We start from the raw sequence: 23,001 nt of genomic DNA, 5'->3' as shown, positions 1-23,001 counted from the left end.
TGGTCAAGTGCTGTAAAAGAACAAAGCACTAGATGCTGAAGGAGCGCATAGGAGGAAGAGAAGCCCCAAACCCCAGTATGGAAAATGCGGAGAAGGGACGGTGTCAAGAGGAACTTTGCAGAGAAGCCTAGACCTAGAGAATGAATAGGAGTTACATAATATTGGCGGTAGTCAATAGCAAAAAGATGAAAGCAACCAAAATGCCCATCAGCGGATGAATGGATAAATAAATTATGGTATAGTCACACAATGGAATACTACGCATCGATAAAGAACAGTGATGAATCTGTGAAACATTTCATAACATGGAGGAACCTGGAAGGCATTATGCTGAGTGAAATAGTTGCAAAAGGACAAGTATTGTATAAGACCACAATTATAAGAACTTGGGAAATAGTTTAAACCGAGAAGAAAACATTCTTTTGTGGTTACGAGCAGAGGGAGGGAGGGAGGTTGGGAGAGGGGTATTCACTAGATAGTAGATTAGAACTATTTTAGGAGAAGGGAAAGACAACACACAATACAGGAAAGGTCAGCACAACTGGACTAAATCAAAAGCAAAGAAGTTTCCTGAATAAACTGAACGATTCGAAGGACAGCGTAGCAGGGGCGGGGGTTTGGAGGGACCCCCGAGGACATGGCCCCCAGACTCTGTGTTAGCCCAAAGCTAAAGCCATTCCCAACGCCAACTCTTCAGACAAAGATTAGACTGGACTGTAAGACATAAAATACTGGTGAGGAGTGTGCTGCTTAGCTCAAGTAGACACATTAGGCTATGTGGGCAGCTCCTCTCTGGAGGTGAGATGAGAAGGCAGAGGGGGACAACAGCTGGTTGAATGGACATGGAAATACAGGGTGGAGAGGAAGAGTGTGCTGTCACATTATAGGGAGAGCACTAGGGTCACATAACTGCATATATAAGTTTTTGTATGATAAACTGACTTGAATTGTAAACTTTCTCTTAAAGCACAAAAGAAAAGATTGGCGGAAGAGTCATTAACAATCTGCAATATGCATGTGACAGTCTTGCTTGCCCAAAGTGAAGCATTAAATAATGAAGGTCAAAGACCAAAGCCTTCAGTATGGAGCACTGCTGAATGTGAAGGAAAAAAGCCTCACAACTGGACTGATAAACATCGTCATTCTACTTGCATCAACAATTAAATCCCATGGAAGCAGCAGTCAAGAAATCAAACGATGTATTGCATCGGGCAAATCTGCTGCAAAAGACCTCATGAAAGTTTTAAAAACATGTCACTTTGATGACTAAGGCACATCTGACCCAAGCTATGGTCTTTTCAGTTGCCTTGTATGAAAGTTGGATAATGAAAAAGGAAGACAGAAGAAGAATTGATGCATTCAAACTGTGGGGTTAGTGAAAAATATTAAATATACTGTGGACTGCCAAAAGAGTGAACAAATCAGCCTTAAAGACATACAAAGAGAATGTTTCTTAGAAGCTAGGATGGTGAGAGTTCAACTCGCTTACTTGGGACGCATCATTAGGAAAGACCGTTCCCTAGAAAAAGACATCATTTTTGGTAAAGTAGAGGGCCAGCAAAATCAAGGGAAACTGTCAGTGAGATGGCTTGACACAATAGCGGCAACAATGACGCAAACATACTAAGGATCATAAAGATGGTGCAGGACCTGGCAACATTTTGTTCTGTTATACATAAGGTCGCCATGAGTCAGAGCTGACTTGATGACAACTAACAATGACACCCAACAGGGACAATCAAATTCCGAACATTAGTCAAAAGCAAGAGAAATAAAACACAAAAACGCAGCCTTTGCAGGGGAAGGGAGACAAATAGTGATACATGTTCTGAAAAAAGACAGCAAAGTAGATCAATGGAATGGGAGTGTTACTATAAAAATGGCATGGCAGGGGTGTCATCTGACCTTCTGTAACTTCATGAGCTAGAAGGAGACTCAAAATAGACAGCCCAAGACTGATTCCTATTAGGCAGAGATCAGACATGCCTCTTTTCTGTGCCATTTTTACCAATTCTGACACCAACCATCCCTCCCACAACCTTCTTCTCTGCTGAGTTCGATAATGCATTGCAATGGCTGCACAGAACTCACAGGCCATACTCACAATTATGGGGCTTATTAGGGAAGTAACAGGTTACAATTCAGGATCAGGAAAGCTCAGGATACAGTTCTTCCATTAGGACAGTCTCTTCTCAGCGATGCCTGCAGGCACGCCTCTTTCTGGCCCCTCAGCCTCTGCCCTGCTCAGGCAAGTCTTACAAAGCTCTTAGCTCTGCTGATAAGTACCCCAAGACACCCCACTGCACCAGTAAGCCTTGGCCCAGAGATGCTCAGCTCTAGCTCCTTGGGTCAGCAAACCCAGCTCCACCATGTGCCTGGAGGCACCCCACTCTGCCAGCAAGCCTTCTGCCAGAAAGCGCTCAGCTTTCTCACTCCATGGGCCAGGAAGCCCACTTGCTGTCTTCTGCCGATCTCCTGCCCCTGCTGCCACCATTTCCATGCCAATGCTTCTCACCATCTCCGGTGTTTTCTCTTCATATTTTGGTCTCCTGGTTCCAGGAACTTCTCAGCTCAGGGATCCTGAATCCAAAGGATGTGCTCCATTCCTGGCATTTCTTTCTTGGTGGTGTTGAGATCCTCTCTTCCCACCACTGGGATGGCTCGTTTTAAGCCTAGGGGGTGGCGAAACTGACCAGTCCCCTCACTAGGGTTTCATATGCTTTATTTGCATGGCCCCACCCCCCACAAGGGTGCCATGTACCTTATTTACATTATTGGCAAGCTATCCAATCCCCTTGGTGGGCCACAAGCACCTCGTTTGCATACCCGCACCCAGTCATTTGGTGGGAGTTACAAAGACTATGCCTAGAAGGGCCATATTAATTTACTGCACCGCATTACTTAAGGGGCTAAGACTAAGTGATAGGATTTTTAGTCAGAAAGGGTATAGCTGAAGTGGTCATAAATGTATTACTTATGACAAATAGACCCTAATGAACCCCATCTTCTGATGTTCACGCCCTTATGGAATCCCCTCCCCTTCAGTGTGAGTAGGATCTATGACTCGCATCTAGCCAATATATTATGGCAAAGGTGATGGTATGTCACTCCTATGATTACATTACATTGTATAAGACTCCATATTAGTAGTAGTCTAATGCTAGAGACTTTCCCTTGCTGGCATTGAAGAAGTAAGCTGCCATGTTATTAGAGAGTTACGTGGCAAGGAACTGCGGGCAGCAATACAAACCAAACCCAGTGCTGTCGAGTCAATTCCGACTCACAGCAACCCTATAGGACAGAGTAGGACTGCCCCATAGAGTTTCCAAGGAGCGCTGGCGGATTTGAACTGCCAACCCTTTGGTTAGCAGCCATAGCACTTAACCACTACACCACCAGAGTTTCCTGGGCAGCAACAGAAAACTAATATATTACTTAATCTTCTTTTATCTTCATAGGTAAAAACAATCTAACAACAAAAATTTCATGTTATTTAACTTATGAGAAAATTGAAATCTGATAAAAACTAAGATAGGCACTTTTGTAGAGGAAATTTAATAACCTCATTTCTAGAATAGGTTCAAATTACTTGAAACATTCTGAGCAACAAATCTGTAGTATTGATTGATTACAGGCAACTAAACTTTGTGAAAGAACCTAGATTGTATTATTGAATGTTCTTTTTCTCTATCAAACCATTTTTTGAAACCACTTACCTTATTTATGATTATTTTTTTCCCTCAACGACCCCCACTCAGACACATGCTGTTCCATCTGCCTGTGCTACCATTTCTTTCCCATCCCCCTAAAGGTTTATTTTAGATGTCACCTCACCTGGAAACCCATACCTTAACTGTTCCCACCTCCCCAAAACTTTAGGTGGCACCCGCATTGTGTACCGGAGCCTCCTGTACACTCCTGTCGTAGCGCTTACAGAGTTGAGGTGACCAACTTCCTTGTAGATAGTTAACTTCTTGAGATCAAGAACTAATTTTCGGCATTGTATCCCCAGCGTTAGTACAGAGCCTGACACATAACTCGGTAAATAATTTTTAAACGAAGGGCTAGAAAGGTAAGGTGGAATCCAGGGCTGAATGGTCCATCGGCTTGACCAAAATCCAGAGTAACAGTTAAAGGGTTTTTATGTTTGTTTTTTAATAGATCAGTGTCAAGACTAGAGGTTTTTGTATCTGCTGTGTTGTAGCCTAGGTTTCCTCCAGAACGAAAAGCCTGGGGAAGGGCTTGCATACAGATAGTTTATTTTGGGAAGTGCTTCCAGAGCACAGGAGTGCGGGACTGATAAGAGTGAAACAGAGAATGAGAGAGAGAGCCAATACGAGAGTGTGTTATTGAGCTGATTCACTGATACGGGCAACTGGGGCTTAATCCTGCTGGAACCATCTGAGGAGCCATATGGGACACACTTCAGAATTATCCGCATTAGGGGTGGGAGAGGGAATCATTTATCTACCAGCTCCCATTCCCCCAGTGGAAGAGATTGCACGTGGGCTGTTAACTCCCTTGTATCTCAAGGTTTGCACAGAGTTGCCCTACTCAAAAATGTCAAAATTTTCATAGCAGAAAGCAAGAGGTACAAAGTATGCTGAGGCAAGGTGCTGCCAGGTTACAACTATGAAATTGGTTTGCTACAGTGAAAGGTAGAAAGGATATGAGGTAGACATAAGAGATATTTAATCCAGTCTACCCCTTGCATCACTCAGATCAATTGTGTTCTCCTTTAAATCCAGTTCTTCTCCAAGCCTTCAAAGTAGTGGTCAGTCATAATTCTACAAAAGACTCAATTCGGAAAAGATGGTGGAGTTATCCACAGTTCCAGATGAGGCAACTGGCTGGAGGCTGTATTTGATATTCTCATCAGAACAGCATCAGTCAGAGCTCAATCAGGAAAGCTTAGCAGCTCTGAGTTAAGGGATAAGGAGTTGTTACAGGAATTAGACCTTACCCAGTTGCAGGAGAAGCTGGGGAAGTGAAGGTTTGAAAGGCAGAGTGGTAGGATCCATAGTAATCATCAGCCAGTCAACCTGAGAAGCCAAGCCCACCCAGCTGCTGCGGTGGTACTGCAGAGGGGGAGCTGATGAACAACAGTTGCTGTCTCTGGCTCTGCAGCCAAAGACCTGATGATGGGCATAGGGTCACTCCTGGTCAGCAGGGCTGCAGTTGGGAGGAAGAGCCAGATGCGAAGCAGACGGTAGCTAGGACAAGGTAAGACCCACTGGTACCTTTGTGTCTACTTGTCACCACATCTAGCTACAATGGCTTTTAGGGAGTAATGGCTACTGGTTCCCTTCTGCCTTCTAAATCTCACATACTTCTCTTTTGGCAAACTCTAGCTTGAAATCATAGAGGGATGGAGGCTGTAGGAAACACCTCTGGCTTAAACACGTTGACACAGTACAAGTCAGCACAACGTCCCTCTTTGATCACCCAACCTAGATTTTTTGCCAGTATTTCAGTAGGTCTAGGTTGCCTGCCAGGTGGAGCAACCCAGACCTTTATCCCATAAGTAGCGCTTAGTTGTTGTATCCATAGTTGCCACAGTTGTCTAGTCTCTTGTTACCCTGGGCAAAGAAGCACCAAAAGACGCCCCAGTGAATTCTTGGGTTCCAGATGAACTTCTTCCTGCTCCTGTTGTGTCATCGTAAGTCTGGCACCCTGGTCCAACACTCAGGATCCATTTCCACATGTGCTCCTCCTCCGTATAGCCAGATCCTGCAATACTTGGGGTGTGTTTACTTTTCTCTCCCAGACGAGGGACTGTATTTTCCTGCTCAAACCACGCTGTGAATCTGATTCTGATTGTTGGTTCGGAGCTAGTGAGAGGAGGCGGGCAGATCCTGAAGACAAGCTTGGACATTCTCAGCTCATCCACCCAAACATCCCCATTCCAGGTCTTTGTGTCTGACTGTTCCTATCAGGACCCATAGAAGACTTACCGAGGCTTCGGATTCAAGTCTTCCTTGTAGCCCTGATATCCTTAAAATTAAATGTTGATCCTGAGTTTTGGCAGTCTGCCCTGCAACTCCAGAGAATAAGAGTCCTTCTGAACAGTGACCTGGAAGTCTTCTGACTTTAACAGAATGCCTTGACTTGACAGTTGGCTAACCTGAGCCAGTTTTGTTTTTTTTATGGCTTCTAAAGCTGTTAACTGAAGCCAGCCAACATCACAGTCCTTATAATTATTAATGTTTCCATACCATTCAAGTATTCCCACTAATACTTCATCTTCTGTTTGCACCTCATTTTAACCCATTACTGGTGAAATTTTAGTATCGCCATTCTGTATGTAGGGGTTCTTGCCACCTCACTTATCATTAGGAACTGGTCCTTTTTGCCATCTGACCAGTGAGTGAGCTAGTTCCAGGGTCTCAGAGATTTCTTGTTTTTCTCTGGCCACATCTCTTACTAGCTGTCTTTGTCTGAGCATCCTCTCCCACCCTCCTACCTTTTGGCTGAAAGCACAGTCCAGAACAAAGGCTTTCATGCCGGTAATTTATTTGGTAAGTAATTCCATGAACCAGAGTGGGAGTTGGGTTGCGGGGGTGGGGAATGAAACAGGGAAGAAGGGAAAGCATTACAAGAGTGCATCAGTGAGCTCGTCACCACAAGAGGTGACCGACCCTGCCTTAATCCTCAGAGGACAAGCCCGTTGCCATTGAGTCAATTCTGACTCGTATCAACTCTATAGTACAGAGTAGAACTGCCCCATAGGGTTTCCAAGTAGTGGCTGGTGGATTCAAACTGCCGATCTTTGGTTAGCAGCCGAACACTTAATCACTACACCACGAGGAGCTCTCTAGAATGCTCTTCTGAACTGCCCTGAGGAATAGTAGAGAGGAGCATTTATCGAACCAGCTCTGGAAGTAGCAGAGTCCAGGAGGTGGCAATTAAAAACACCGAGGCACAGATTTACTTACTGTCCAACCCATATGTCTAACTCACTTTCTACCTTGGATTTGGAATTCTTGGTTGCCTTTTTAAAATAGAGATGCAGGGATGATGTGATGGTAGCAATGTTTTAAAAATCTAATCTTTTCATCAGTGTGCTCAGTATGGATTGGAAGCCTAGAGGGAGGGAGATAAGTAGGAAGCTTTTCAGTAAATGGTATGTGAGGCGCTAAGAATTTGGACAAAGGTGGTGTTAGTAGGAATAGAGAATGAAGAGGCTAATCCAAGAGCATTTTAAAGGAAGAATCAGTAGGACATATCAATAAGTTAGGTATTGAGGGGTGAGTAGTCACAGCTGTTCTAAGATTTCTTGTCTAGAAAAAAGGTGATGTTGATGGACACATTGGCTCCCCAGTGTTATTTAATTTAATCCTCGGTTTATGTATGAGGAAATGAGAACAGGGGATGTGTCTTGAACTGTCACGGGGAGTCAGTGACATAATTGCCTGAATTCCAAACCCGTGCTTTCTGCGACACCTTGTTGCCCTCACTTTCCCCTCGTTTTGTACTTCTTTTCCTCAGGATTTGGAATCGATCACGTACAAGTTAGTGTGAAAGAATCGAAGCTGCTTTTCTCTCAAGCCTGTTGGCACTTTCAGTCTTATTTCTAACTCTGATGCCACTGAAGAATCAGTACTCACGCTCTAAGGCCAGCCTTCACTCTAAACTTGTTACATTGTTTTACGTTGCATTTTGTTGTTAGGTGTTCTCCAGTCGGTTCCAACTCATAGGGACCCTTTGTATAACAGAGCGAAACACTGCCCAGTCCTGCACCATCTTCACAGTCGCTACGCTTGAGCCCATTATTGCAGCCTCTGTTTGTAGTCCATCTCGTTGAGGGTCTTCCTCTTTCTCGCTGACCCTCTACTTCACCAAGCATGATGTCCTTCTCCAGGAACTGATCCCTACTGATAACGTGTCCAAAGTATGTGAGACGAAATATCACCATCCTTGCTTCCAAGGCACATTCTGGCTGTACTCCTTCCAAGACAGATTTGTATGTTCCATGGCAATCTGTGATTTTTCTTTCTTTTCTTCCCCCTTGTCTGCTCTCTTCCTCTTCCCACCCTGCCCCAGTATGAAGCTCTGAATCTGGAAGCTTTTATATATTTCCTGATGGACATGAGCCAGTCAAAAGGTTTCCCAGTCATATTGGTGAAACAAGTATGAGGGTATACCTAGGAATAATGAAGTCTATGAGGGTGGGAATAAAGAGAGATCCTGATACCTTTCAACGTTGTGGCTTATTTTCCTTACCAGAGGAACATGAAGCGGAGCAAAACAAAAAATGTTGATAATAAAAAGAGAAAGTAATCCTACTTAACATGTAGCAATAACAATCGCTTGTTATTGAATGTCAAATTAGTTTGTTTTACTTTGTATTTCAACTTTTTATGCTCAGTCTTGATCACTCATATTGTTTGTGTAGTTCAAATTTTTTAAAAGAGGCGTATTTGCCCACATTGAGGGTCAGAAAAGATTCTCGTGAAAGAGAACAGGAGAGGTAAACACATAGGGTATGGGTCTGTAAAACGTGGGTATCACAGAAGCAAAAAGGATTTTAAGAAGTTTACTTCCTATTACCATATTTTACCCAAATAATGCATACCTTCTACGTTTTGTTTACCAACTGTACCCTCCCCCCACGAGGTATTTTCATATAAGTGCCACTATGCCAACTTTTTAAAATATATTACTGTGAAAAAAAAAAAATGTTAGCATAGCACACTTAGGAAAATACCTGGTAGTGGGGAGGGTCCTGTTGGCAAACAAAGGTAGGAGGTGCACATTATTTGCATAATAATATGGCATCGTCGAGCCTCACAGCCTCCCTGAGCAGAATGCATTGGCCCTTTTAGTCCTTAAATGTCTTGGCTACAGACAGAGTTTTTCTATTACAAGGACATTTGTTAATGAAAGCTTTTGGTTTCATCCAAAAAGTTGCATGGTGTATTAGTCAACCGTTGCTGCATACCAAACTGAGAACCTTGGTGGTATGTAACAAACAGGTATTTCTCAAAAGTTTGTGGGTCAGCTGGGACAACCCTGCCTCCGTTTGCAGCAGCTGAGGCCACTTTGGTTGCCACTATGGGTAGGTGAGGTGGCTCTGTACCCCACATTGTTCTTTCACCTTTTTGGGAACAGCAAGCTGGCCACAGTATGTTCTTCATGTGGCAGTGGCAGATGGCAAGAGGGAAAGCCCAATTCCTGTAAGTATTTTTCGACCCTTTTATCGCATTATATCTACTAACATTTCATTGGCTGAGGAAACCTCACTGTCAATCCCAAAGTCCAGGAGTGGGAAAGTGTACCCTGCCCATGGATGGGGATGGGATCAGTGGGCCGCTGGTGAAGAATATGGCTGACAGTAATATACCGTATGTGGATTAATAGTTTAAGCTCTAAAATTCTGATTTTAAAAGATAAAGTAGTAGTTCTGATAGTGGCATTTAATTGTCTTCAAAGAAATAAATAAGATATGTACTACTTTATAGTTAGGCATAGAGTTGGTAAACCCCATAGGAAGAAAGAAAAGGGAGGAGAAAGAGTTCCCTCTGGAAGTTAGTACCACATGGGAGGAAACGGATTTGAACTGTATGTATCCTGACTGGAAACAGGTGAAGCACAGGAGATAGAGCAGCGCAGTTCAAAGCATGCCTGCAGTGAGAGAAGTTCGGAAATTGAGAGTAAACAGTCAGAAACTTTTGTAGCAATCTGACATTACCGTAATACTCAGGGGACATTTTTACTGAAGTTTATTAAAGTTTTGGTCCACGACTGATTAGAAATTAAAAAGAACAAAAACCTTCTTGACGCACGAGGGTTTAAGAAGTGATGATACAGAATATGTCGTTGTTCTCACCAGAAATGAATGCCTGCACTGCCCATAAATGGGCATTCTGATTTATACATTAGTCTTATGGATTTGGGGTTAGTATTACTTTGTCACCAAGAATCTGATCATCTTTGAGGGTGGCAATAACATTTTTGGACCTTCAAGGCCAGTCTGAAATTTACCAGGGAGATGGCATTGTGTGAAGCCTCTGGCGTCTGCTTGCTGGCCTTTCTCTGCCAGCGTCCTTTCTGTTCTGCTGCTGTATTTCCATTTTCATGCCAGTATTGATAACTTTGACAAGAGGCATATTATCAGTAGTTGAAATCGTTTACCATAATATGAAAATATTTATTTTGAAAAGAAGTCTTTTTAAAAATATACCTTCCAAGATTAGTTTTTGTTGTTGTTGCCTAATTGTTTTCCTTTGACTTTCGTGAGTCAGTATCGCCATGTTCAGTGTATTAACAAGGTGCTTTCTGTTGATGAGAGAAATGGCTCTAAGCGAAGAAGTTCTAATGAACATTGAACAGTAAAAGGCCTAAGTTTAGAGAGTAAAAGGAGAGGCAGATATGAAGAGGGAAGGGAAAGATTTGTTAAGTATGACTTCTCTTCCTAGCTGTATGACCTTGGGCAAGTTAATCTTTGAGTCTCAGTTTTCTCATCTGTAAAATGGGAATAATAATTATAAAACCTTCTTAGAGGTATTCTGAGAAATTAAATATTCTAAAGTAAGAATATAGTACAGAGCTGGGTACATAAGCTTTCAATAGACATGCTAACTATTCTTGTTGTGTTTGTTTTTAGTTACCTACTACACGTCATACACTGTAGAATCAGAGAGAGGGTGGGGCCTCTACCCAAAAGAGCTCTTAGTCTGGTGGAGGAGTCAGACATATATATAGCCCACTGCCGTCGAGTCAATCCCGTAGTGACCTCATAGGGTTTCCAAGGCTGTAAATCTTTAGGGAAGCAGACTGCCGCATCATTCTTCCAAGGAGCCACTGGTGGTTTCAGACTGCCGACCTTTCGGTTAGCAATTGATTGCTCTAACCACTGCACCACCAGGGCTCCTTAGACAAATATATAAGAAAGATATAATACTGTGAGAGTTCACTGCTATTATAGAGAGAAATACAGGGTACCATGAAAGCATTTAAGAGGAGCATTTGACCTAGGCTTTCGGGGGCAGATCATAGTAGGCTTCTGAAAGAGGCACCGTCTAAGCTGTCTTAAAGAATTTAGATGAGTTAAGAGCATTTCAGAGAAAATAGAGCAGCAAATGCAAAGACCTGAAGGTGAGAGTTTGGTGGAGTTTTACGCATTTGTGAGAAATGTAATATGGCTAAATGGGTAGAGTAGAAGCAGGGATGAGGCTGTAGAAGTAGGCAGGGGCCAGATCATGAAAGGATATGTAGGTTGGATTTTATCTTGAAGTCATTGAAAGCTATTAAATAATTTGTTACAGTGAAATACATAATCTGGTTTATATTTTAAAAGATCATTTCAGCAACAGTATGGAGAATGGATTGAAAGGGAGAAGGACTGGACATGGGAATTCTTTTAGGCTCTTGCAGTAATGCAGAAAGTATCAGATTCTGAAACAGGCGATGAAGTGAAGATCCAAAGGAGAGGATGATGGATTTCAAAGGATAGAAGGAGCAGCATTTGGTGATAGATGGGGAAAAGAATCAGTAATAGGCCTGTAGCTTTGGTGACTGCGTAGATGTGATATCCTTCTCGAAAACATGGATTAGGAAGGGGAGAATTAGATTTCTCAGAGATATCTAATTGATTTTTGTATTTTAGATAACAGTGGAATATCCATGTGAACTTTCTAGTGGGAAGCTTACGGAGTAAGTCCAAGTCAGGAGAGCAGTCTGGGTTGGGACTTCAGTTAGAGGAATGCCATGAGAGTTAAGGCTTTGGAGGTGGATGACATCACCTGAGGAAACTGTTCGTTAACAAGATAAAGCTATGTACTCACGGTGCTTGGCACGTAGGTACTCCAGACTATTTGGACAAGTGAAGAGCGCCAAGGGTACTGTCTCATTTAAATCTTGTAACAACCCTATAAGATAGGAAATATAATCTTAATTTTGACAGATGACAAAATTCCAGGCTCAAAAAAGTTAAGCAGTTTGCCCAAGGTGACTTTGCTACTTAATGGCAAACCTGGGAGCTCAAGTCCAATCACAATTTCAAAGCCCGTTTTTCAGACCAAACTTAATGGTCTGACTGAGACTGGAGGAATCCCGGCGGCCATGCTCCCCAGACCTTCTGTTGACACAGGACAGGAACCATCCCCGAAGACAACTCATCAGAAATGAAAGGGACTGGTCAGCGGGTGGGAGAGAGACGCTGATGAAGAGTGAGCTAATTATATCAGGTGGACACTTGAGATTGTGTTGGCAACTCTTGTCTGGAGGGGGGATGGGAGGATAGAGAGAGAGGGAAGCAGGCAAAATTGTCAAGAAAGGAGACTGAAAGGGCTGACTCGAGGGGGAGAGCAAGTGGGAGTAGGGAGTGAGATGTATGTAAACTTATATGTGACAGACTGATTGGATTTGTAAACGTTCACTTGAAGCTTAATAAAAGTTATTAAAAAAAAAAAAAAAAAAGCCCGTTTTTCCTTCTGTGTCCTGCTTCTTTGCCAGCTTCAGAAGTCTAAACATACATGTTACCTTTAATTCTTTCCTTACCTTGGCCAGTATCCCAGTTTAGTAAGATTGTAATGCATCCTTTCAAATAGCCACCTTTTCTCTAGTTTTCCCTGCTTCCGTCCCAAACACATCTATCACGCTGACCTTCCTGTCAGGTGGACTCATCGTACCCAACTCTGTGCCAGTGTCTGCTTTAAAACAGCAGACCCACAGAAGTCCTCCACTGGCTACTGGATGAAGTCTGTCCTCAGCTTGGCTCACCACAAAATCATAAAAAACCGTTCAGAAACTTTTCCATTTTCCCACTTCTCATTAGCACATATTCATGTCTTTGGGTGTCATGTACACACAGATTCCTTGTGGTGGGCTTAGTGTTTCTTGTAAGGATCTCATTTTAATGTTTAGACTAAATACGTTAATCTTATGTTTACTTTGACACCGGCTTTCTAAAAATTATTTTATCTTTGCAGTGGAAGCAGCTTGGAGAACATCTGACCTTAGTTCCCCATCCGGTGTAAGAGTTCTTTGTGCTCTACTCATAATCTGATGAGCCAGCCTCTGCTCCTACACTTTGCTAGAAGGATCCTTATTTTGAGGAAAGAAGAAAGGGACGATTCTAATTGTTAGAAATTTCCTCATATTAACTCAGAATCTCCCTTCTTTTAACATCCATTGGTTTCCCAGGACTTGCCCTAGGGATAACAGTAAAGTCAGCTGTTTTTCCTCTGCCTCATAAAGGTCCCTCAGACACTTGAAGTCAGCTCTTCTGTCTCTCCTCAGGTTTCTCTTACTGAAGCCAAATAACCTTGCTTGCTGGGAGCTTTTCTCCTGTGACAAGTCTCAAGCCCTGCCTTCCTTTGAGAGTTCTGCTGTTTGCCAGTGCCCCATGTAAAACTCAGGGCCCAGAACAGAACACAGAGCCCCACAGGGTGGCAGAACATTATCACCCTTCACTAGGACTGTGCTTGGATTTTGAAAGCCTTTGATTGTTTCAGTTTTATATCAGCCTTGTCACATTTTGCATTCATTCAGTGAAAATACCCAGATTCTCTTTTATGGAGGTGATAGTTAAGCTAGCTCTTCCCTGTCATCTACTCTGTAGTTGATTTTCTTTAAATATAGAACTTCATAGTTTTCCTACTTAAATTTCATCTTCATTTGGCCCCATCTTTTTGGCCAATTAAGATCCTGCTATCCAGTGTGTTACTAACTGTGTTTCTTAGTTTTAGGTCATCTGGAGATTTTGAAGCATGCTTTCCACATCTTCATCCAAGTTCTTGATAAACACGGCAAAAACAGATTCCCCACCACACCTCCGGGTTAATCAGTGCTACTTAGGAATGGTTCTGTTAACCACTGTTGTGTCATTCATCTAGCATTGCTTCATCTTACCTACAAAGATCTCGTTCAGACATTCAACAAATATTTATTTGGCACTTACCATGTGCAGGAGAAGTGCTGGAGGCACAGTGAAGACAGCAGTCCCAGTCTTTGTGGAGCTAATAATCTGGTGACATCATGACATATTTTGTTAAATACGTTGTGGAAATCAAGTTACACAACTATCTGTGATATTTTCCCTGAGAAGGTACTGTATCAGAAAAGGGAATGAGGCATCACTTTAGGTGGACTCCGTATTGGCTACCAGCAATCTCCTCACCTGAACCTGGGATCTTCCCCTCTTGGTCTTCTCGTCTTTTGTGGTTTCGTGATGACTTTGAGCTTTGGAGCTCTGTTGAGTTCATTGATGCCCTTTCTTTTGGCTATATCTTTAAAGCCCTGAGCTCATTAGAAAGCAGCCTGTATAGCCACGTTTTTGTTGCCGTTGATGTTGTTGAAATGCCTCTTCTCTCGTGTTACCAGGACTGCTTTTTATTTTATAGTAAACTTAGTTGTAAAGAATTTCTGTCCAGCTTCACAATTTTCCCTTCTACAGCCTTTGTTACTCAGGTTTTACTTGTGTTTTATCTTTGTATTTTGAAATTGTCTTTCCTGAGGAGAATAGCTGACTATCCTCAGGTTTTCTTCTTCTCTTTTTTGTACTCTTAAGATGCTGTAGTCACTTTCTCCAAGATCCTGGTCCTTTTCTTCTACACCACTTATTTCTTTTAGTTTGCCAGAGTAAGCCCAAGATGAGCATAAAACGTCAGTATTTTGTCTGTTTTCTGAGGGATTAAACTATCAGCAATGCAAGATGTTATGTCTTTACTAGGATGACACTGAGAGCGGATGTCTTCCCAGTTGGCTGCCCAGCCAGCCGTCATCAGGCTGGCATCCTCTGATCAGTCCACTGTCACCCGTCCCCTTCTCTGACTGGCCGGTTCCCACAGCCGTATCGTGTCTGCCTACTCCGCTTTCCCCTTTGGTCCACTGCTCTCTACTGCCCTGTCTTGTTCAGGTTTTAGATTTGCACAAAGATGTTTATTTTCTTCAGCAGTTGTGAGAATTCCCTGCCTTTTCCTCTAGATCCGTTTCTTTAGAGCAGCGGGTTTCCTACCGACGTCATAGTCTATTGTCACCCATCCCACCAAGTCATGGCGATTTCCGTGAGATTTTATTTATCTCCTTGAGTTCATTGATGCTATTGCTGCTACTTTTAAGTATAGTGCCTAGCACACTGATGTTCAATAAATAATATTTATGATTAATCTCAAGAAGTATTTGCCTTCTCTTTTAGGCTGTGAGGATATCATTGCTGAGAGCATCTCATTAGATACCTTAATTGCCATCCTCAAGTGGAGCTCTCATCCATACGGCTCTAAGTGGGTGCACCGGCAAGCTTTACATTTCCTCTGTGAGGAATTTTCCCAGGTCATGACTTCGGATGTTTTTTATGAACTCAGCAAAGACCATCTGCTTACTGCTATCCAGTCAGACTACCTACAGGTAATCATTTATACACCTCTCAAATTCATTGTCATTCATACGTGCACCAAGAAATTCATCTGTACGTGATTATTCTTCCCTCTAGGGTAGGGCAGGGAGAGAGAAACAGGCTGTGATCAACCCCCCCAGGAATGCCCTCTTCACATTTTTAAACTTTGTGTTCACTGGCCCTTCAGGTACACTGCACCTCAACACTGTGAGCAAGCCCAGGTCCTAACAGCTGTACCAAGGAAGAGGCTGAGGCAGTAGGCAGGATCACAAGCACATCCCGACAGTGATTGTCTTGGCTTCCATTGGTGCAGATTCAGTATAACCGTTTCTCTTCTTTTTAGTGGCATTATCAGATACTTAGATTGTAGACAATATCTTAAACAGCACAAAGTAAGAATAATACTCAGTTTCTGATCTACTGAAATGACTATTAAACGATCAGTGTATGTGCTCTACCAAAGTATAATGTTTTCAAGTATTTTTAATCAGAAGTTGTTTTTTAGCAAATTCTTGTCCTTGTATGTCAATCTAACTTGGTGATTTAAACTAAAAATAGCTTTAAAGTATTACAAAAAATATTTTTTGGCAGAGTGTGTTTAAGCTTCATTTTTTTTAGTTGACCGTATTAATTTTATGCTGAAAATTATACAACAATTCTAATACTATGAAGACATAAACCCGTGGAGCCAGTTCTTGTTTTCTTCTGTTTATACTAGAAAAATTATGAAATGCTACCATCTCAGTCAGAATTTCAGTGACAGATTAAATAACTTACCGTCTGTGCTTTTCCTTTTTACGTCACGTTGATTACAGCACAGATGTTGCCATCACCAGGTTTGATTTGTTTAGGGTCGTTGTTCATTTACCTTGGTTCACTGTCCTGACCCAGGCTACGTGCAGTATGTGTATGGGAGTTGGGGTTTCTCAGTTCTTGTAGATTATTGTCTTCAAGAGCTTTGCATTTCTTCTTAAAAGTGAAAAACTTGGAGAGCAGCCCTTTGCTCTAAGGTTTTTAAATAAAGTACAAAGAAATGAGGGGTACACTGCCTTTTCACAGACTGTATTTGAAGGGTCCTCTCCCATCAGTAGGATACCTTCAGCCAAAACTGGAGCAACCAGATACGCTCAAGGAGCCATGCGTGCTTTTTCTGTCCTTGCAGGAAACCTAGTCACTCTGTATTCCTATACTTTTATTTCTTTATCTCCATCTTGTTCCAAAAATAATTTAAGGCAGCTATATAGAAACCATATAGTAAGAGAAAATAAAATGGATGGAGAAAGCAAGATAAAGAAAAAATAGAAATAAGAATAAATGTTTAGCTGGAGCCAAGATCGAGGCTAATGGATAGAACACATGTAATTAGGTCTTATATACATGCTGCTTGTGGACTACAGATTTAAATCTAAAATTTCAAATAGCCGATGTAGAGAGTAAAACAGGGTAAGTTGTGTGCTATATGGGTTAGGAAAAGTCATGAATGAAATTAACCAAATATGTAATTTTACTAAAACAAGTAATATCTATTTTCTGTTATAGGCAAGTGAGCAAGATGTCCTTAAATATCTGATTAAATGGGGAGAGCATCAATTGATGAAAAGAATAGCAGACAGAGGTAAGCTCAGAAAAGTAGCTTGCACTGTACGTTTTTGGTGATTCTTACACTCCCAAAAGCTTCCCGAAATGAGTGCTGCATATCACTCTTGAAAATAGGCTCCATGGCCTGGTCCAGATAAATTTTTACAATCAGTAAGATCCTTTAGTGGAGAGGATATGGTTTGTTAGAAATATTAATATTGGAAAATTTAATTTTTTTATGTTTCTGTGTGCTTAAAATAAGTGTTGATTGATTGACAGCTGTGTTAGAATGGATTCTTTTCATATAATGATGAAAGTGTTACAAATGCATATTGTGGGTGAAATGTTCTGGAATTAGATAGTAGTGCTGGTTGCACAGCATTGTGAATGTATGGACTTAGAGCTACTGAATTATACATTTTAAAATGGCAAATTTTATGTGATACGAATTCACCTCAAAAAAATACGAAAACAAAAAAAAGCATATTGTTTATTTTTAAATTTTGTGAAAGATGAAGGGAAAATCATACTTCCGAATGATGTCTATTTGGGGATAGAGTAGGAAGCGCCGTGTGGGAGGGTGGGCCTTCAGCTTGGAAAGCTTATGGTTCTCCAGCAGCTTTTTGTTTATGTCCTGAGGTAGAACACTCACCTTTCCTCTTCCTCTCGTGAAATATTGTATTTCCTATATATTAGACCCAGATTTAAAATTTTTTAATTAGAAAAATTAAATACAGATTTCTTTTGTCGTTTTTAATAGTTTTCTTAAGATATAATTTACATACCATAAACTTCATCTGTTTAAAGTGTTCCGTGTTTTTTTAGTACGTTCAGAGAGTGCATGTTTACTACATTCGTATTTTTAAATATAATAAAGTATTGTGCTAAACCTGCCTTCAAACTTTTTCGTAGTGTCCCTTTAGTATGCTACTACCCAAGCACTAGGGAACAAAGGCAGTTTTCTTATATTATTTCACTTAATTAATTTTTCTGTGGCCTGCAGAAGCCTTTAGTAATTCTCAGATTTGAGTTTTTTTCATACAAAAACCACTGTAATTGGTAAGTTTTTGAAATGCCAGTATATATATATAATACTACATAATAATGACATAGGCGTATTCGTTGATGTAAGGTAGGTAATGATGAACTATTAAATTTATTGTGGGCATATAATAAGCATTCTTGGAAAAATTCCCCTTAAAACAGAATTTTCAGATTGGGTTAAAATGGAAGAATCTTCTGCAGGAGTGAGAAGGAAGCAAAGCAAACCAGGCTCCATCTTGGCTTTAGTCACCCTCTCATAATAAGAGTTCTGTCCTTACCTGTTAATTTTTGGGAGTCGCATGTAAGGTTTCATTTGAAAACAGAACTCCACTACTTTAAGAAGAAAAAACATTTGAAAAGCAGTGCCTTATAGCATATTGGAAACCCTGGTGGCATAGTGGTTAAGAGCCATAGCTGCTAACCAAAAGGTTGACGATTCATATCCACCAGGCACTCCTTGGAAACTCTGTGGGACAGTTCTACTCTGTCCTATACGGTCGCTATGAGTCAGAATCGACTCGATGGCACTGGGTTTGGTTTTAGTTTATAGCATATAAGTATGAAGCCAGACCGTGGCAAGAAAGAAAATACCTTTTGCACATACTTGGAACACTTATTTTGAATGACTCCAGAAAAAGCGTAACTTCTCAAAACAAAACCCCTTTATGTACATATGTAGCACATGATTGAAGAGAAATTCTAGTTTGCCTGTAAAGTGTTTGCAAAAAATGCAGCGCTTACATTCATGAATGATAAAAGTTGTTATTCAGTGGTAATGTTTTTAAGAAAAGAAAAAAAAATACTGCTCCCTAGATTGAAGACATGATTAATGATTTCCGAAATTTATGTAATTTTTCTCCCTACCTCAAAATCATAAGCATGTATATACTTGACATCAACCCCTTTCAGTAATATCCAATGAAGAAAACCTTTATTCTCTGCTCTGGAAAATAGAAATATATTACATGTCAGAGATCAAAGGTTCACTTTTATGTAGTAACATTCCCATAGTATGGAAATTTAAAAAATTTAAAGCTAGATCCAGTGCCCATTAGGTTTTGCTGCTTTGGGCACCAAGTGATTAATGTCTTGTTAAATTGCTGATAAACATATGGTAGCCTGATGAGAATACTGGTAACCTACAGTGACCAGAAACAGTATACGTCCTGTGATGCCATGATTGTACTGAAAACTGGCCACAAAAGCAAGGAAGCTTAAGAAAAACCCCTGATCAAACTAGATTTTAATGAATTGTCATCTTTTCTCCTCGTGAATTAGTATACAGAAAAGAATCCTTTATTCCTTAGGGCAGAACAGTCATAAAAGAATGTTGCTGTACTGTTGACACCATCCTTTTTCTCTGTCCAAGAACATCTCTGTTAAATAAACTTCTTTTGACAAAAAATCTTTTATAACCTTTTTCAAAGCATGTGTAATCAAGTATATTAGAGTGTTACTGAGACTATACTAAAGAAAAAAAGCTTTTCTCTGAAAATTTAGATTTGGTTGGGAACCTTTCATTTTCTCTCTCATAGAACCAAACTTACTGAGTGGCACTGCTCATAGTGTGAACAAAAGAGGTGTAAAAAGACGAGACCTGGACGTCGAAGAGCTGAGAGAGATCCTTTCTTCTCTCTTACCTTTTGTGCGAATTGAGCACATCTTGCCTATAAACAGTGAAATCTTAAGTGATGCAGTAAGTGTCTTTCTTCATTTGTCCCTTTCATGAAAAGAAAAATATACCAAAATGTACGTGCTTATCTTGTTTTGCAATCATTGTAAATAATTTTACTACTGTTCAAGTATTGCGAAGCTCTTAAGTTCCATGAGGACAGACAGATATCCCTTGGGTTCAATTATGTGTCCCCAGTGTCTGGCACAGTACAAATATTCGGTGAATAAGAGCTCAGTGGGTGAATTGGTCCCATTTTTGTAGGAGCATACTTTGCAGGGGAGTTAGTTGAGTCATTTTCCAGTGTAGACCAAGTAGTTCCTCATTAAAATGGAAAAGGTAGAAGTTACCTTTGGAGACTCTTCAAGAACAGCAATAAATCACGTAGAGCAGGAGGGAGAGTGGGGTTTGTTTGGTAAACTAATAGAATTACTCCAGTTAATGGATGGGAAAATAGATATTATCACTATCAATATTAGTTCTTCAAAGTTGGTTTATAAATTTAATGTAGTTCTTATAAGTCTCATGATAGATTTTGAAATCACACAGAAACATTATAAAAGTCATCTTGAAAAATAAACTGATAAGAATTTTTAAGTTATTTAAAAAGGGCATAATGAAGAAATGCGGTAACTCTTCTAGGATGTAAAATATATTTTAAAACTCTATGAATGTTTAAACCATAACGCTGGTGTAATAGACAAGACAAAATAGTCCAGAAAAAATCCTAGTTAATATAATAATTAAATGTATAATAAAGGAGCTATTGCAAATCATTGTAGTGCTGGAATAACTGCTGAGCAAGAGGTGGAGAGTCACTAACGTTAAACTCTCATTTCACTTGCACACACAGTTAATCCCTGTTAGATTGAAGAATTAAATATTAAATTGAAGCATGGAGAAACTAGAAGAAAACAATTAAATATTTATGGAATCTCTGATTTGAAAAAATGTTCTGTCTCACTAGTAATCATACCAAAAAAAAGGCAAAATAAGACAAGTGTTTTTTTTTTTTTTTTTTTGCCTGTTAAGGCAGTAACCTTTGAAATAATACCTCTGGCCTGTAGGGGAAGTATAGCTGGTACATTGATACCATTGATTTGAAGCAATCCAGATGAATAGCAATTATCAAGAGGCATCAGAATGTTCGTATACTTTGATCTGATAATTCCACTTTCAAATGCTGCTCTTGAAATAATTCCAAGTTCGGTTTAAAAAATTTTTTTAAAAAGCCAAGGAATTGAAAATATCGAAGTTGTCAAGGATTTCATTTTCTTGGATCCACAATCAACACCCATGGAAGCAGCAGTCAAGAAATCAAATGACATACTGCATTGGGCTTACCTACTGCGAAAGAACTCTTTAAGATGTTAAAAAAGCAAAGATGTCACTTTGAGGACTAAGGTGCACCTGACTCAAGCCGTGGTATTTTCAGTCACCTCATATGCATGTGAAAGCTGGATGATGAATAAGGAAGATTGAAGAAGAATTGATACATTTGAATTATGGTGTTGGTGAAGAATATCGAATACACCATGGACTGCCAGAAGAATGAACAAATACATCTTGGAAGAAGTGCAGCCAGAATGCTCCCTTAGAAACCAAGATGGCAAGACTTTGTCTCAGGCACTTTTGGACATGTTATCAGGAGGGACCAGTCCCTGAAGAAGGACATCGTGCTTGGTAAAGTATAGGGTCAGCAAAAAAGAGGTGGACTCTCAACAAGATGGATTGACACAGTGGCTGCAACAATGGGCTCAAACATAGCAATGATTGTGAGGATAGCACAGAACAAGGCAGCATTTCATTCTGTTTTACATGGGGTCGTCATGAGTTGGAAGCAACTCAACGGCACCTAACAATATAGCAGTGGTTTAAAAATACAGATATGCACAAAGGTATTTATTGTTATAAGTGTTATTTAAATATTTGGAAAGCCTAAATGTCTAATAACAGGGAAAATGAAAGTAAATTATAGTGTGACTACTCAACAGACTAGATTATTTTGTTGCCCTGAACAGTGGTTATAAAGACTAGTAAGTATTAAAAAAAAAAAACTATTAAGTATAGTAACATGGAAAATGCAAATGATGAAATATAACTTAAAAAAAGAGGATACAAAATATATACTTTTATGTATTCTGTATTTACATTTGTGTAAAAATTTGTTTGAAAAAGACTGGAAGAATATCATTATTACAGTTATAATTAGAGTTATGAGTTTTTTCTAGTTTATACATACTACAGCAGTTAAGAGCTTAACCGCAAACCAAAAAGTTGGCATTTTGAATCCACCCTCCTTGGAAACCCTATGGGGCAGTTCTACTCTGTCCAAAAGGGTCACTGTGAATCGGAATCAACTCAATGGCAACTTTTTTTTTTTAATATATATAATGCCATATCTAAGTAGTTAAAAGTAATTCTAACTAATGTAGCAATCAGATGCTTATTTAACAATTGTAATATTAGCGAAGGAGTACGGTGGTGCAGTAGTTAAGTGCTTGGCTGCTAACTTAAAAGGTTGGAGGTTCAAACCCACCCAGCAGCTCCACAGGAGAAGTACCGGGCAGTTCTGCTTCCGAACAGATTACAGCCTAGAAAACCTTGTGGGGCAGTTCTCCTCTGTCACGTGGAGTCGCTGAGAGTTGGAATCAACTCGATGGCACCCAGCAGTATTGACAAAACGATTTTTGGTTTCATTTAAAACCTGGGACTTAAGCCAAATTGAACCCTGTAGTATTTGGTTTAGAAAAATGTTTTAGAAATTTGATTTAGTAGTCTTAGAAAATGTGTGTCTCCCTTCTTAACTCCATGCCTAACACATAATTATAATCCTCAGTAAAAACTTGTTAATACTGACCATTAACCTCAATGCCCTGTTAGTACGTCCTAGGCAGTGCGCTGAGTGCTTTATCTGCCTTACTTCATTTAATTCTCATAGCCACCTTGTATTTATGTTCTCGTGGTGTAGATGAGGAAATAGCAGGGCCACCACTTTCCATCAGTTGAGCAGTATCTTAAATTTAGTGCCATACATAAGCCCTTGAAGTGAGGCCCAGGTAAAATGGGATGCCCATGGTCACGCAGCTATTAAATGAGGAGTTAAAGTTTAAACCAAGTCAGCCTTCCTCTAGAGCCTGTGTTCCTAGCCACATATTGCCCTTCATCCTTGTGCTATAGACAAAGGTCCAGGTAGATGGAGGGAAGAGTCAGTGGCTAATTGAGTAAGGAAAAAAAGTGAAAATTGGTTTTCATTGAGAGTTCTGTTCTGGAAGTTAGTCCAACTCATTACAATTTTAAAATAATGTCTCTTGTTTTTAAAAAATCATTCCTCTGTTAGAGAAAAATGGAAAATTATATATACTGTATA

At 40.3% G+C, this 23,001-nt stretch overlaps 1 protein-coding gene across 4 annotated transcripts in view; it reads left to right on the top strand.

Annotated features, from left to right (window-relative positions):
- Nucleotides 1-23,001, top strand: part of BTBD7 (BTB domain containing 7) — a 100,795-nt gene that overhangs the window by 64,096 nt on the left and 13,698 nt on the right. For 3 of the 4 annotated variants that reach the window (XM_049897616.1, XM_049897617.1, XM_049897618.1), the window contains exons 4-6: nt 15,140-15,348; nt 16,877-16,952; nt 19,495-19,655. In XM_049897616.1, the coding sequence (XP_049753573.1) occupies nt 15,140-15,348; nt 16,877-16,952; nt 19,495-19,655 (446 nt within the window). Of the gene's footprint in view, nt 1-967; nt 14,409-15,139; nt 15,349-16,876; nt 16,953-19,494; nt 19,656-23,001 lie in introns of those variants that run through there. The other variant, XM_049897619.1, reaches the window with a different exon arrangement.

This window comes from Elephas maximus, chromosome 10 (genome assembly GCF_024166365.1).
Source record: "Elephas maximus indicus isolate mEleMax1 chromosome 10, mEleMax1 primary haplotype, whole genome shotgun sequence".
NCBI classification, from domain to species: Eukaryota; Metazoa; Chordata; class Mammalia; order Proboscidea; family Elephantidae; genus Elephas; species Elephas maximus.
Note: the sequence above shows the minus strand (reverse complement) of the source record. Positions and strands in the feature narration are given on the sequence as shown.